At 40.6% G+C, this 17,453-nt stretch overlaps 1 protein-coding gene and 1 long non-coding RNA gene across 2 annotated transcripts in view; one reads left to right on the top strand and one right to left on the bottom strand.

Moving 5' to 3' along the window:
- The window catches only part of LOC127503399 (sialoadhesin-like), a 200,278-nt gene that overhangs the window by 31,905 nt on the left and 150,920 nt on the right, over positions 1-17,453 (bottom strand). The window contains exons 7-11 of the mRNA XM_051877118.1: positions 17,118-17,375; positions 16,769-17,026; positions 16,422-16,679; positions 16,072-16,329; positions 10,474-10,731 (exon numbers count right to left, since the gene is read on the bottom strand). Coding sequence (XP_051733078.1) covers positions 10,474-10,731; positions 16,072-16,329; positions 16,422-16,679; positions 16,769-17,026; positions 17,118-17,375 — 1,290 coding nt within the window. The remainder of the gene's footprint in view (positions 1-10,473; positions 10,732-16,071; positions 16,330-16,421; positions 16,680-16,768; positions 17,027-17,117; positions 17,376-17,453) is intronic.
- Positions 5,676-17,453, top strand: part of LOC127503734 (uncharacterized) — a 63,557-nt gene continuing 51,779 nt past the window's right edge. The window contains exon 1 of the long non-coding RNA XR_007927178.1: positions 5,676-5,690. This is a non-coding gene — a long non-coding RNA (uncharacterized LOC127503734). The remainder of the gene's footprint in view (positions 5,691-17,453) is intronic.

The following is a 17,453-nucleotide window of genomic DNA, read 5'->3' as shown; positions in this document are numbered from 1 at the left end:
GTCATTTTACGCCGGACTGCTTCACAAACGAGGGTCAATTCAACGCTGGATTTGAACAAAAGATTAACATGACGGCACATACTAGTGGATGAGTTGAATCAACTTCACAGCAACTACATAAATTTATCCACTAACCGTTCAGAAACGTCCAGTTTCATTCTAAAAGTTGCAACTTCTTCCTGAGTCTCTCCATCGGTGTCGACTCCGGTTTGAACAATTTAAGGCTGAACACCATTACTGACAATCCTCATTTTGGCTGCGTGAGATTCTCCAGCTTTGTTGTTGCTGAGCAACTGAAGTGTGAGCTGTTAAAGCTCCGCCCTCTTCTGGAAAGAGGGTTGGGAGCAGCAGCTCATTTGCATTCAAAGGGACACACACAAAAACGGTGTGTTTTTGCTCACACCCAAATAGGGGCAAATTTGACAAGCCATAATAAATGAACTATGGGGTATTTTGAGCTGAAACTTCACAGACACATTCTGGGGACACTAGATACTTATATTACATCTTGTAAAAGGGGAATAATATGTGCCCTTTAAGGATGATCTTATAGTTAGGGGTCCAAGCCATCATATCAATGTTGCCCACTAGAGGGAGCCACAGAATAAGGAATTTTTTTAAGCCCAATCCTTTTCCATCTGTTTCCATCCATTTGAATTGAAATAAATGTATTTAGTTCAGTTGCTAAACATGGCCAAAGTTTCAAAACAGTTGGACGTATGACGGAGTATTTCTGTGCCAAAAATACTCTTCCAAATCCTCATAAATTTTGCGTTTTTTTTTTTTTTTTTCGAGTATGGGGCTGTGTGACGTCATAACGGTCGGAATTCCTTGTACGGGCACTTCTCCCGGAAGAGCGCACGCGCACACGTCGACCAGAGCGAGAGAGCAAGAGCACGCCCATCAACACGTGTTCGGCCTTACGGAAGTCGTCGGCAGCGCTGCACAGGTCACAGGACTTCACGAAATCAACAATGTCACCAAAGAAGTGTGTTTTTGGTTGTGAGGGAAAGATAACCTTGCTTCTCAAAGAACCCAGTGTTAAGTGGAGCTGAGAGTTTTGTGCTCATGCATTACATTGATGTGCTCTCGATATTTGTCATTAAAATAACCATAGAAACTGATAGTTCCAATCACTTTTTTATTGGTTAATATCAATGGAGAAGATCTCGTGTTTTTCCTTGGCTGCTTGAGCCCTCAGGATCGGCTTATGGTTTCATAAATAGTTCTACACTGGATTTACAGATTGTTTGAAACTGAAAGATGGAGCGGTCACAGCGATAATGATCCCGGTCATGAGTCGGAACCGCAGGTGGTGAGTAAAACTGCTTCAAATGTCTGTTTTGTTGGCAATAGGCGCCTAAGTGCATATAATGTAAACAATACGAACGTAATGGTGTATTGTGTGTGTTTAAATACATTTGTTTAGCTGACCATTGATTGCTTGCAGACGATCGCTACACAAAAGCTGCGCATGCTTGTGACAGCTCGTCACTCTTTAGCTCGGCTCACACGGCACGCCTCCAGGCGCTAGGCTGTTTTCGGAAAGACAGCGTATGTATCTTTTATAAATATGATAAAACTAAAGACTTTTTGGAGATATGAAGGATGCTATACTACTCTATAGGTACTCAAGGTACCCAAGGTACTCAAGGTACCCCCCCCCCCCCAAATTTTAACTATGGTGTACTAACAGTAAACGCTTATAGATAATTAAATATTTATCGTTTTTAGACCCCAATAAAATATATTTTTTGAGTTGTCAGACACAGTTAAATATATTGCTGTCCATTTAAAATGAAGAGACAATTTTACGTCTTTTTTACTATAATTCAAAATTTCTATAAATACATTTATTGTTGTGGTATGAATAATAAAGCAAGCATTTGCGTGTTAAACAGCACGCATAAGGTTAGGAGGCAACACGAATTAAAAAAAATAAATAAATAAAAAGGGCCTTAAGATAAATACTTCAGATAAGTTTGGTTTAGAGTAGTCTCAGCCTGGGCCCATGGACCGTTGGCTGAATGACTGATGCATACGGCACACTTTACTGGAAACACTTCGTTTCGAAGTCGTCATCTGGTTGGCTGAATTATACAGGATGTCCGGGAGACGCGTGTGTTGTGTTCTTTAATGGTCCGCCTGGAAACAGATGGCTACGCGAGACTAGGTTTTGAGCTGCAAATCATCTTCAAAAAAGAAAGCACAAGAGAAAAAAAGCTAAAATGACGGTGTAGAAGTTCTAACTAGCGAGATTCTGAGTAATTAACCATTCAAATCGGTTGAGAAATGTAAACTTTATTGTGCTTTTTGTCCTTTTTGTCAAACTGTCCCTCGCAGTCATGAGTTTTTTGACATACGTCAGCATGACATCAGAGCAAGTCGTACTACACTCGGACACTATTCTAACTGGCATGCATCTCACAGTGATCACTGATGATTGGTTCAGTGTAAATTTTGCTCATCTCAAATGAGCCTAGTAGTGTGTGGTGTGCCGTGATGTGATAAAGACAGCAGCCCTAAGTGGGCCCGTAAAGGGCCAGTGCAGGCTTGTTTGCAGGGTGATGTCATACGCTGATCGGTCTGCACAGCACAGATGCCTCTCGAACAAGCCTATTGTCTTCTGAGAAAATGAGCCAAAAATATTGATGATCTGGTGACACACTGATGTTTGTCCAATCAAATGCTCTAATGAGTGAGAAAATCCCTCCCCTAAACCACCTGACACTGACTAGCGAGTGGCAGATTAGCAATTCATGTTCAAGACTGACATAACAAAAAACTATTGGATATTTATAAAATGGACAAGCCCATTGACACGCCTCACACAAACTTCCTCTTTCAAAAGAAATACACCAACATACCACAGAAAACTGCAGCCCACAAACTCCAGAACAAAATGAAAGACTCTTCATATCTAAATTAAGCAGCAACTAGTTGCTTTAGTGCCTCAAAAGTTGAAATGAAACAGAGACTCACCGTGAATCATGAGCAGAAAGATCACAGGAAGAGCAGGAGCCATTCTGACCAACATCAGCATAAAATATATCTATAATACATCATAAATCATCACTCATATACTCATAAACAGTGTATGTTCATCACTCTAAACAGCTCTTAGTGTTAGTAAGATCTTTGAACATCTGAAGATTATTAATGCTCAACATCAGTGTGTGTAAATGAACTGATCATTAGATGTACAGAAGATATTTCTCATGTCAGGAATCGTGTTATATGAGCTTCATCTATAGAAATAATCATCAGTTTTTATATAAGTATGAATGTGTTTGTCTTACCGTGTTGAAGCTCATCAGATCAACAGCAACCAAATGACTGACTGTTTTAACACTTGCACTTTAGCTTTAAACTGACAGGTTAACACTGTTTTTACACACACTTACAAAAATAGTTCCTCCCTCAACAAGTGAACAACAAAACTGAACTATAACCAAAGAAAAAGAAATATATTTTCTTTAAGTTAATTTAAATATAGTTACTCAATATATTTAGAGAAGAGGATTGTGTAACCACGTCTCACCGGATATTTCACACTTATTATGAAGGTTAATGTTTTTGCTTTCAGAAAGATTTTTGTCCTCTTTTGTGTCAACATGATTCAGGCAAGCAGGTGATCAAAGGATTTACTTATATGCAGAACTTAAAGAGATAGTTCACCCAAAATGAAAATTATCCCATGATGTACTTACCCTCAAGCAATCCTAGATGTATCTTCTTTCAGAGGAACACAATTGGAGTTATATTAAGAAAAAAATATCCTTGCTCTTCAAAGCTTTATAATGGGAAATCAGGAATGGTGCTCCTGATTTTGAAGTCCAAAAAAGTGCATCCATCCATCATAACTACTATGTACTTTCATTTAAATTAATAAATTGATGCAATACACTTCTTGTGTATAATCATGTTTTACATTGTAAATTATGCATGTAATTACATCTGTACTTAATTTCTGTAATTACATTTATAATTACACTATTGACCCATCCTCTACACCTTACATGGAACAACAGACGCCACTCTGACAGACGCTTGTGTGAGGGGTTATAAAATAAAATATATAAATAGTGCTTGTGTTCCACCTGTGTTTTGTCAGTCGTTGTGTTTGCTGTTTAGTAATTCTCATGTGTTTTCCTGTTCATTTAAAAGCACAATATGTACGATTTTTGGATTAAAATATCCCAAAACCACTAGACCAATGTTATATATTTTGCTGACTTGTGTACTTACATTATCCCAAATGATTCCAACAATGTTTAAATCCAGAGAAATAAGCAATTTTAACCAGGACATAGGCTGTGTCCGTGCGTCGCCTATCAATGACATCATACCCGCGTTACCCTCAATTTCCAGTTTTATTTTGAAGAAACCATGAAAACACCAATGACACTTTAATATATGTGTTTTATTAGACAGGTAGTAGTACCATGATTTACTATGCCTAATATTGATCTAGCTTACTGCAGTGTGAAACAAGTGTCTCATAGTAGCCTCCGAGCGAATGCACTATAGCATTATAACAACTTTCATCACGCAAATGTATCCAATATGATAAAACAGCACTGATGTTAATAAATCTTAAAACATTAGCTCATCCATGAATATGATTGTCCTGTCGGATTCTTTTCCACCAGCCATAGACGTGAAGACAACACCTCCCATGATTCCGCAAAATCAAGGTGTCATCAAGCTACGCCTTTGTTTTGAATAAGCGACTTCTAGTGGCGAAAAATTACATATTGTGCCGTAAATAAAGAACCTTAGACACGCTTAGACACGCTTTTCCTGCCTGCTTTTTACATTGTCGCGACAGTATTTACATACTAACTATTCATCTTAAAGTAATACTGTTTGTATGCACTACATAACAGGGCCTGAACAGGCTGTGGGACTGTTTTACACACAATTTTAAAGTTTCTGATAGTTCTGCGTCACATTTGCAAAAAAAAAAAAAAAAAAAAAAACATACTTTCTGTTCAAAATTAGCCTAAAATGATAAATAATTAGCCTAATTATGGATAGTAAAGATTAATTTCCAAAAGGAGAAAAATAAAATGAAATTTGAAAAGGTAATTAAAAACCAAAAACATACAACATGTATCATCCTCGTATTTTAATTCATAAATAATAACAAGTGAGATTTCAATGATATTTTGACCTCTGAACTAGGAAATGTAAATTTCTGAAATCTGGTCACCTTTTTTTGTGTTACTATATTTCTGCCAAAGAAAGTTTTCTTCTGCCATTTGTTAAAATGGGAAATGCTATGCATGAAATCATAAAACAAATGTTATAATCCTCCCTTCTGTTCCTTCGCGTGTAATCCACTGAACCTTGAATGCTGTTGTTTTTCTGCTCAAGTGAAACCGAAAGTAAGCAGATCTCTCGAGAAAAAGCCCCGAATTACAGGAAAAGATATAAAAAAAAAAAAAAAAGAAAAGAAAGAGAAAAAGAGAGATTGAGATTGTTTCTTTGGAATTTGGAAATGTGTGATACAAATAAAGATTACTTGACTCCATTCTTTGTGCTTTTTTGTTGTTGTTTCCAACCCTGTGATGCTGAAATGGTTAAAGTTTACACCTTGGCCATGTTGAAATCATAACGAAGATGAATGCTGCCCAAGAGGTGCGACACATCTATTATGATCTACATCCATTAAATCCTATAACACAGTAAGTATGTCTTGCAGTTCTACTGTTTGTTTTTGTCTTTAGGAGTCTCTGAGACACATTAAAAAAGAAGCGGTGCCATCTGTTGGCTGTATTTTAGTCACCTCATGCATTGGTATGTGTTGCACCACGAGCGTCTCATTTTCCCTTACAACTTTCTGTAAAAAAAAAAAAAAAGGCCACTATTAGGGTTATATTCATGCGTCATCGTTTCCTTTGCAATAAATCAAAATCGACTCACACAGCATCCATCCAGCGAGCCAATCAGCGGGCACAACCCAACGCTTTTTGACTTTCTCAGTTTGTGTAAATCTGCTTAGGGTTCAGAGAATTTCTTTTGTTCAACATTAATTTCACAGATGTCTGGTACAAATATCTGGCTTTGTTTCATTAAAACAGTGTATACTTTTTTCTTTTTTTTCCCCCGAAAGAAGGGAAGGGAAATGTGACAACATGTTCCATAGGTGGGGCACGTTGTAACATGACCATTTGACAGTTAAAAATGTTATCTGATTTAATTAAAAAATATATATATATATATACATGACAAACTAAAATATTTTGTCAATAAAAGACAATATAAAATAATAGCATTTTTTTTTTTTTTTTTTTTTTAGAAATTCAAATTTAAATAATTTCGTAGTTTGACAGTGAACACTCTGAAAAAAACACAGCTATACAGCACTGGTCAAAACAATACAGGCAAACAGATGAAGAAACATATTCAGACATTCAGAAAAACTCAGAGCTGAACAAAAACACTCCTCTCCCTCCACTCACAGCTCTCACAGAACACGAGACAAATAGCTTTATTCACCTTTTTTTCCATGGTTTCTCAACAGAAATTCATAAAAGTTAATTATGCCAGTTGTATCGTGTTACAACGATGCGTTTGTGTAAGACAACTATCCTTATTTACAACTTTATAAAGTAAAATAACGAGCTTCCGGCGCGACAGCCGTACACATTCGACGTACGTCCAAAAAGCATTAAATTCAGTGGCGTAGTACGTCATGCCGTAGTGTAGAACGTCATGTTGTTGTGTACTACGTCGCGTAATTTAACACTTTTTGGATGTACGTCGAATGCATTGATTTGTAACATTCCAAGAACATGAAAATGTTCAGTTTCCTTAATGTTAGTAGAATGTTATTTAAAGGTTAGTATGATGTTCCTGAAACATTCTTTCAATCATTCAAACTCCTGCTGTGAACAAGCACTGAAAGAAAGAGAAATAAGAACACAAACTACAACTTTCTTCAGACACAGTCTTAGATCTGATTAAATAACTCCACAAACAGCATTACCAGCTTCACTTATTACTAACCAGACTGACTTTATTTCTGTCACACGTCTACAGAAGCTCTTATTGAGAAAAAAACAAGCAATTAGGAATCAACTCGACGGAGCTCTAACTCAAACAGCGCGGCAGCAACAAACAGGAAGTGACGTGACGTGTAGACACTGTAAGACTTTTAGCCTTACAGTGAAGAACTCTGTCCGCCGGTTTCACAGACAAGGCTAAAGCTAATCCCAGACTAAAATGCATGTTTGAGCTGTTTTAACTGAAAGCAACTCGTACAGACATATCTTAAAATATGTCAGTGCCATTGTTTTGTCTCAAGATGCACACCAGTAATGTTTATTTTTTCTAGGGTATGTTTATAAAAGCTACTTAACTGTCCTAATTGAACTATTGCCTAGTCCTGGTTTAGGCTAAGCCCTGTCTGTGAAACCGGGCCTGTGTGGTTAACACTGTTTTTAATGTTTTTAAGATGGAAATATCAGTGTCCCTTCCTAAACAAGAAAACAACTTTACTGGAACTTAAGAAAAATAATGATGATTATTTTTATCTATTTATTTATTTATTTATTTATTTTTATGATGAAGAATGAAGATGAATGATTGTGATTGTGAATGAGGTTGATGTCACTAGCAGGAGATGGTGACCTCTGGTGGTAGTTTGAGGCATTGAACTTCAATTATTTCTTAAATGGGTATGTGATTTTTGGAATTTTTGGAAAAAAATAATAATTACACTTAAAGGCAAATCACATGTACATACACATACTGGCCATTAATAACAAATTTATTGCAAAAAATATGAGCAGCACATTTAAAAATATTTGCACCAAGATGTAAAAATGTGAAGAATATTAAGATTAGTCACCGCAGCGTGATGAAGGCTGTCCCAGTTTGAAGGCTCCTCCAAATGCATTTGGATTTACAGCCTTCGTCGCGCTGCAGTGACACAACTTGCCTTCGACTGCACCCTACTAACAATGCAGCCTCTGAATTGGGACACAGCCCTAGTGTGTGTCTGTACGCTCACTTCTCATAGTCATGTGACACGGGCCAGCTAAATATGTCAGGGGTGTTTTGGAGCAAACATTTAAAAAGTACTGAAAACATGTGAAAGTGATGCAGAAACCCATGTTTGGTAATTAATATAATTTTAATATAGATATTTTTAATGGAATCAATACCAAATAAGTAGCTTGTGAGTATCGATGTATGCAGTATCATTGTGCCCATAAGGTTTGTACAAGCACATATTAGACAATCACAAATAAAACTGATCACTTAAAGGAAACGTTACAGGAACACAAAAGACTGATAATACTGAGCACTTTGAGAGCAAAAAGTGATACATTTTCCATTGTGAATGTGCACAATTATGATTTTGTTCAGTGTTTCAGGGTAAAATTATCAACTGTGATTTAAAAACAGGAAAATGTTGTAAAATGAGAAAAGCTTCTTTGCCACAACTGAACATCACTTTAGGTGTTTTGCTCTGCTGACTTAAACTTAACATTACATATTTACACAATGACAATTCACCAGCTTTTAACTTTCATTTAATTCCAGTTACATCATGTTTCTTCAACTATACAGAAATGAAACTCTTGTGTGACTCATCACACATCATCATCTGATGATCCCTGTCAATCATCCGTGGCTCCGCCCACAGAACTCAGGATTGGTTCCTTCATGCTCCGCCTCTTACTGCAGCATCTTCCTGTTGATCTGAACAAACAATAAGATGAAGAAAGACTGACTGAAGTTCATCAACAACATTATAAAACCTTTCACAAGATCCACAAAACAATCACACTAGTGCTGAAGAGAGTTTTATTGATTATATTGAGAAGAGCTGCAGGTTCAGACACTCACTGATGGATTCTCATGTTTAGAAAAGCTCTGAGGATCAAGAGTCCTGCAGGAGTCTTCAGGAGCTCTGGGATGAACCGTCTGTGTGAAAGAGAGCGAGAGATCGGTCATGTGATCATCTGTGATGGATCATCTGACTGTGACGTCTCACTTACTGTGATTGTGTCGTACAGGTCAGAGGTCATGGACTTGAGCTCAAGAGCTGTATATGTGTCTTCATTGGGATCAGAGACCTACAGGAGAGACAGAAGGACACAAACATTGTGAGTTCATGTTTTAAATCTGACAGTCTAACTGTACTGACTGTAATGTTTAGAGGATCTTGATGGAAATCAGTTTACTGGATCTAGAACTGAATAATCAGGTGTTTGGACTCGAGATTTGTGTCTTTTACTCTTAATATCTCTGAACGGCTCATAATGGCTGTAGGAAACATCTCTTCATGCAGGAAAACACTGTAAATAATTGTGATCATCTCACCTCCTTCACAGCAGATCTTCTTTTCATCCTTCTATTAAGACTGTCAGAAGAAAGATGAATTAACAGCACATTTAAAGATGTGTCAGTGTGTACACTTAAACCAGGGGTGTCCAAACTCTGTCCTGGAGGACTGGACACCACTGACTTAACTTAAGTGTAATAAAGTAACACTTCATACATACAAAGTACATTTTTGATAGGAACGTCTTACCAAATGTACATGACGAAAGCACCTGATGCTCCACCCAGTAAAACACCAACACTAGCAGTAACAGCTACAGACGAGAAACATCTGACTGCTGAAATACAGACAAAAACACACACCAGTGTTTAACAGGAATAGATAACACAACATATACTGACAAATAAGGAAGTAAACAGGTGTATGTGGTTGAAATACAAAATATGATTCTTAAAACTCACAAATGATGATTAAAGTCACAGCATTAGAGTATTTCTCTCCATGTTTATTGATGGATCTGCACTTGTATTCTCCACTGTCATCAGAGCTGATCTTTGAGATGCTGTAGATTCTTCCAGATCCTACAAACGTTCCTCCTTTAAACCAGCTGAAGTTCAGAGCAGGAGGGTTTGAATCACTGCTGCAGATCAGAGTCACTGAATCTCCTGACACTGTTTCACCAGATGGACTGATGGACACTGAGACGCTCTTTGGAGGATCTTACACACAGACATTGAAATTATTAACAATCAAAATACATTTGAGATGACAGACTACATTTAGAGGATTTAATTTCATAGTTACTGAACCATCATTAACTTACACATGATGTTTAAAGTCACAGTATCAGAGTATTTCTCTCCATGTTCATTGATGGATCTGCACTTGTATTCTCCACTGTCATCTGAGCTGATCTTTGAGATGCTGTAGATTCTTCCAGATCCTACAATCGTTCCTCCTTTAAACCAGCTGAAGTTCAGAGCAGGAGGGTTTGAATCACTGCTGCAGATCAGAGTCACTGAATCTCCTGACACTACTTCACCAGATGGACTGATGGACACTGAGACGTTCTTTGGTCCATCTAAAAAAGACAAAAATGAACATTTACAATAAATATTAGAAAAATATGAATTTGAAAATTTTAAACAATGTGCAGATGATCATTAACTCACACATGACGTTTAAAGTCACAGCATCAGAGTATTTCTCTCCATGTTTATTTCTGGATCTGCACTTGTATTCTCCACTGTCATCAGAGCTGATCTTTGAGATGCTGTAGATTCTTCCAGATCCTACAAACATTCCTCCTTTAAACCAGCTGAAGTTCAGAGCAGGAGGGTTTGAATCACTGCTGCAGATCAGAGTCACTGAATCTCCTGACACTATTTCACCAGATCCGTTTATCAACACAGAGACATTTCTGGGAGGGTCTAATAACAGACAAAACGTCTCGGGTTACGTTTGTAACCCTGGTTCCCTGAATAGGGAACGAGACGCTGCGTCGAACGCATTGGGATCACCTCTGCGTGATTACGTCTTGAAGCACTTGTGAAATCGAACCAATAGGGTGACGGGACGTCAGAGCGGGTGACGTCACGGACCAGGAAACTATAAAACACTCCTGAGAACAAAGAACACCAGCTTCTGATTTGGCTGAAGCAAGACGCTCACAGGCGTGCAGGGAGTGTGGCTAAGCGACGCAGCATCTCGTTCCCTATTCAGGGAACCAGGGTTACAAACGTAACCCGAGACGTTCCCTTTCATGGGAACATTGACGCTGCGTCGAACGCATTGGGAACCCTATCCCAACTATGCCATAGTACCAAGTGCCTGTCTGTTATCTTCGAGACGAGAGCACCGAGGACCCCGGAGTGGAGCCCAAATCAAGGTTATAAAACCTAATGAAGGTATGCTGAGAGGACCACCCAGCCGCATCACATATCTCATTGAGGGGAACCCCCGAGATCAAAGCCTTTTAGGCAGCCATACCCCTAGTAGAGTGTGCCCAGACAGCCAAAGGTGAAGGCTGCCCGGATGACTCATAAGCAAGAGAGATGGCCTCGACCACCCACTTGCTCATTCTTCCTGATCCGGATTAATAAAAGGAGGAGGACAAAAGGCCTGCAGTACAATCGGTCCTGGGACGTTGGTGGGGACCTTGGGTATATAACCAGGTCTAGAATGAAGGAAAGCCCTGAACATACCAGGCGCAAATTCCAAACATGAGGGAGCAACCGAAAGTGCTTAAAGATCTCAAATTATTTTGAGAGATGAAATTGCCAACAGGAATACAGTTTTAAGAAAGAGGAATCTCCCAGACACCTCTTCTAATGGTTCACAGGGAGCCTCAGCTAACCCTTCCAACACAATAGCCAAGTCCCAGGCCAGAGTTTGTACGCACAGAGGCCTCAGCCTCTGGGTTCCACAGAGAAAGCGTATAAATAGGGAGTCTCTTCCCACAGAAGAGTGCCCCACTGGAGCATGATAAGCGGAAATAGCCACTATATAAACCTTCAAGTTAGAAGGAGATAAACCATCCAAGATTTATACTTGCTGAAATTGCAGCACAAGACTGATAAAGGAGTGGAACGGGTCCAGCTGACGTTGTCTACAGCAAGTAGAAAACAACTTCCATTTATATGCATATAGCTTTCTCGTGGAAGGAGCTCTGGAGTGGAGTATGGTCTTGACAACCTCAGTTGGGAGACTGGATTCTATGAGCCTAGCCCCCTCAGAGGCCAGGCCCAGAGTTTCCACAACTCCAGGCAGGGGTGAATTATCGTGCTGCCCGCTTGAGACAGAAGGACCTGTCTGATGGGGATCTCCATGGGGGAGCCGTCTAGAAGAGACACTAGGTCTGCAAATCAAACTCGGGTTGGCCGGAACGGGGCTCATCAGTATGAGATGGACCCTGTCCCGGCGAACCCTCTCCAGAACTCCTAGGAGCAGAGCAATCGGGGAAAAAGTGTACAGACGTAACCTCAGCCACGTCTGCACCATGGCATCCAACCCCAGAGGGGCTGGATGAGTCAGAGAGAACCACAGTGGGCAAAGAGATGTTTCTTTCGAAGCAAATAGGTCAACTTCTGCACAACCGAAGTTTTTCCAAATGAGCTCCACCACCTCGGGGTGGAGTCTCCATTCCCCGGGCCTCGGCCCCTGCCTCGACAGGATGTCTGCCCCCACATTTTGATGCCCCGGGATATAAGCTGCTCTCAGGGAGAGGAGCTTCCCCTGGGCCCACAGGAGGATCCGATGGGCTAACTCACACAACTGGTGAGACCTCAGACTCCCAGTGGTTGATATAGGAGACCACCGACATGTTGTCCATGCAGACCAACATGTGATGGCCCCTAAGGTCTGGGAGGAAGTATTTGAGAGCTTGAAATACCGCCATCATTTCCAGCCGATTTATGTGCCAGGAAAGTAGATGGTCCTCCTAAAGACCCTGAGCCGAGCGACCACTCATGATCGCCCCCCAGCCTGTGAGGGAAGCATCTGTCGTTAGCATTACGGGACGACAAGGAGCCCCCGACACAGGTCCTTGGGACAGGAACCAAGGCTTCTTCCACATGACTAAGGCACGAAGGCATTGCCGCGTGACCTTGATCATGCAAAAAAGGATTTCCCCTCAGAGAAAACCCCTTGGTCCTAAGCCATCACTGTAAGGGTCTCATGTGCAGCAGGCCAAAAGGTATCACGTTGGACGCAGCTGCCATCAGACCCAACAGTCTCTGAAACTGTTTTACAGTGCGTGACTGGCCTAATTTCACCCCATTCACGGCTGAGAGAATGGAATTCACCAGAGCAGGAGACAGACGTGCCTGCATCATGATGGAATCCCAGACTACCCCTAGATAGTTGGTAGTTTGAGCTGGAAGAAGCACACTCTTCTTGGCATTAAGTCTCAGCCCTAACCTTCTCATGTGAGACGGAACAACATCTCGATGTTGGACTGCCATGTGCTCAAATTGAGCTAAAATCAACCAATCTTTGATATAATTCAACACGCGAATGCCCTGGAGTCTCAGAGGAGCCAGAGCTGCATCCACGCATTTTGTGAAGGTGCGGGGTGAAAGAGCTAGGCAGAAAGGAAGAACCCTGTATTGAGAAGCTTCACCCCCGAAAGCAAATCTGAGGAACCTCCTGTGCTGAGGATGGATGGATACATGAAAGTACCCTCCAACCCTCTTTGGAACAAATTACAGGCTGTAAAACCCTGACAGCTTGCTGGGAGGAGAAACCCTTTCTATAGCTCCTTTTTGCAAGAGCATCAGAACTTCCTGTTCCAATACCAGAGACTGCAAGGGGTCCGCCGCTATAGGGAAGACCCCGTTGAACTGGAGCGGGCGAGACCCGAATTCTGTTACCCTTTTCTATTGTGAGCAGTACCCATTGAGAAATATTTGGAAGAAGTTTCCATTCTACCAGAAATTCTAATAAGGGAACTAGTTTCTCGAGACTGGCCTCTGGTGTTTTTTGAGCATTTGACTCGGTGCCCTGAAGTGGCGAACCGGCAGGGAACAACCGAATCAAATGTCGACCGGCCCTCCTCAGTTTTTTGATGAACGGTCAGACCAGTGCCCTGAAATGGCAAACTGGCAGGGAACATCTGAACTGACCACTCTACGACCCTCCTCTTCTTGGAGGATCACTGGAAACCGCTGCGCCCTGAAGCACATGAGGTGGCAGGGTTGGCAGACCGGCCTCCTTTCTTTTCTTTTAAAATCCTTGGAATTTAATGTATTCAATATTTCATTTAATCCTCAAATTAAACGCAGCCAGAAACAAACAGTCAAGAATGGCTGAATAACAGGCTGAATATATTAGAATATAAAAAGAATTATAGCTCATAATAGCTCACAAGGGATTTTAGGGAAAGAGAGAAAGGGAAACTCCCGTCTGCTCAGTTCCCTCCAAATATATATATAAATACATTATATATATATATATATATATATATATATTACGGGCACGTAATCTATGCACAGCCTCGGCAAACGCGAGATCCGAGCCGTATATTCTTTATTGCAGTGTAACGCCACGCCAGCAGAGGGAGCCCTCTCCCGAGTACTGACTGTATGCCGCTCCTTCTGCTTCACTGGTTACTTCCTGTTTGGTGGACATTTAAGCATGGCCTTGCTCCTTGTACTTTGAGAAGTATTGCCAGCCTGTCTGCCTTACCGAGCGTTTTCCCATTGCTATTATTTTGCCTTATTGTGTATGATCATTGCCTGTTTCACCTGTTTACTGCCTTTTGGATTGCCCACTGTTCTGGTGCCTGGATTGGACTGCCTTATTGTGTTTGTACCTCTGCCTGCCTCACGTTTACGATTATTTGCCTGCTGTTTTGGATTTGTTTGCTGTGGATACATTAAACACTGCACATGGATTCTAATGCCGCCTCAGCGTCCTTACATGCAGACTTAATCTACGCGCTGCCTCGGCAAACGCGAGATCCGAGCCTTGCGTTAGACTTTTATTCCCTCGAGAATAAAGCCAACAGGAGTGGAGCTAAAAACTCCCACTAGTGCATACTTCCCTTTACACTTCGGGACATTTTTATGAATGAACGCTGTCATCTGTGAGCTGCCGTGCATGCTCCACTTCCAGCAAACAACACATAAATCGTGTGTATCCCCACTCGCTTTGTAGTGTAGCACAGGGAGGAACGCGATTCAAACTGCTGTTCACTATATCTTCAATATTTGTAAGTTTACAAAATCAGAAACATATTTGATTTAATTTCTCACACTTAAATCGAGCAAATAATCAGACAAGTATATCATGGTCTGAATATTTCAAATAAACAAAATAATCATGGCTTTCAAACACAACTGATTTGTTTTTGATGTTAGAATAATAAACATGTGATTTTGAACCACGATATGTGTGTGAGGTGGCGAGTCCTCAGATCGATGTCACAATATCCACCTCCTCAGAGCTGGACATGTGAAGTACGGGTGCCTCAACCCAGGGGGAAGAAACCGCAGAGCGTGCTTCCACCTGGGAAATGGCACTGAACCTGGCAGGTGAGGGCAGAGAAAGGGCGGTGCCCGTCTCTAACCCCTCTGCCAGATTCATCTGCGAACCCCATGATCTGAGCCGCCGCTCTGCCTCGGCAGAAGCGGGACCCGACCACGAGGAACGCGAGCCGTGGCGCCCTCCTCAAAGAGCGCCGGGCGGGAGTGGAGAAGTTTTATATTAAACTTATCACTATGCTCGCAAACAACCCCCTCGAGGGATGGCTGGGCATGCTCCGCTCCCATACAAACAACACAGAGCTCGTGTGTATCCCCACCAGTGAAGTGATGAGGGTAGGGAGAAGCACACAGTCTGAACTGCTGTTTTTTCTTCGCCATTATAGTGCCTTTAATATATATATATATATATATATATATATATATATGTGGTGTAACACTGATACTCTTGTTCTCAAACAAAAGAGATCGTTTCTGTATATGTAATTGACAGACAACACCAAATAAGACACACGATAACACAGAGCGCTTGCTGAAGACACAGAAGCTGGTGTTCTTTGTTCTCAGGAGTGCTTTATAGTTTCCTGGTCTGTGACGTCACCCGCTCTGACGTCCCGTCACCCTATTGGTTCGATTTCACAAGTGCCTCAAGACGTAATCACGCAGAGGTGATCCCAATGCGTTCGACGCAGCATCGATGTTCCCATGAAAGGGAAATGAAAATTCGCAACAAATATTAGAACATTATGAATTTAGATGTGAACAAAATGCAGATGATCATTAACTCACACATGATGTTTAAAGTCACAGCATCAGAGTATTTCTCTCCATGTTTATTTCTGGATCTGCACTTGTATTCTCCACTGTCATCAGAGCTGATCTTTGAGATGCTGTAGATTCTTCCAGATCCTACAAACTTTCCTCTTTTATACCAGCTGAAGTTCAGAGCAGGAGGGTTTGAATCACTGCTGCAGTTCAGAGTCACTGAATCTCCTGACACTATTTCACCAGATGGACTGATGGACACTGAGACGTTCTTTGGTCCATCTAAAAAAAGACAAAAATGAACATTCACAATAAATATTAGAAAAATATGAATTTGAAAATTTTAAACAATGTGCAGATGATCATTAACTCACACATGACGTTTAAAGTCACATTATCAGAGTATTTCTCTCCATGTTTATTTCTGGATCTGCACTTGTATTCTCCACTGTCATCAGAGCTGATCTTTGAGATGTTGAAGATTCTTCCAGATCCTACAAACATTCGTCCTTTAAACCAGCTGAAGTTCAGAGCAGGAGGGTTTGAATCACTGCTGCAGATCAGAGTCACTGAATCTCCTGACACTATTTCACCAGATCCGTTTATTAACACTGAGACATTTCTGGGAGGGTCTAATAACAGACAAAAATTAAAATTCACAACAAATATTAGAACATTATGCATTTAGATGTAAACAAAATGTAGATGATCATTAACTCACACATGACGTTTAAAGTAACAGCATTAGAGTATTTCTCTCCATGTTCATTGATGGATCTGCAATTGTATTCTCCACTGTCATCAGAGCTGATCTTTGAGATGCAGTAGATTCTTCCAGATCCTACAAACGTTCCTCCTTTAAACCAGCTGAAGTTCAGAGCAGGAGGGTTTGAATCACTGCTGCAGATCAGAGTCACTGAATCTCCTGACACTATTTCGCCAGATGGACTGATGGACACTGAGACGTTCTTTGGTCCATCTAAAAAAGACAAAAATGAACATTCACAATAAATATTAGAAAAATATGAATTTGAAAATTTTAAACAATGTGCAGATGATCATTAACTCACACATGACATTTAAAGTCACAGCATCAGAGTATTTCTCTCCATGTTTATTTCTGGATCTGCACTTGTATTCTCCACTGTCATCAGAGCTGATCTTTGAGATGTTGTAGATTCTTCCAGATCCAACAAATGTTCCTCCTTTAAACCAGCTGAAGTTCAGCGCAGGAGGGTTTGAATCACTGCTGCAGATCAGAGTCACTGAATCTCCTGACACTATTTCACCAGATGGACTGATGGACACTAAGATTTTCCTGGGTTCATCTAAAACAGACAAAAGAAACTCTATTGTATTGGAATTTTTATTTACTTATCTGTTTGTTATTACAGTTATTGAACCAT

The sequence above is a fragment of the Ctenopharyngodon idella genome, chromosome 2 (assembly GCF_019924925.1).
Source record: "Ctenopharyngodon idella isolate HZGC_01 chromosome 2, HZGC01, whole genome shotgun sequence".
NCBI classification, from domain to species: domain Eukaryota; kingdom Metazoa; phylum Chordata; class Actinopteri; order Cypriniformes; family Xenocyprididae; genus Ctenopharyngodon; species Ctenopharyngodon idella.
This window is presented reverse-complemented; position numbering and strand designations above follow the sequence as displayed.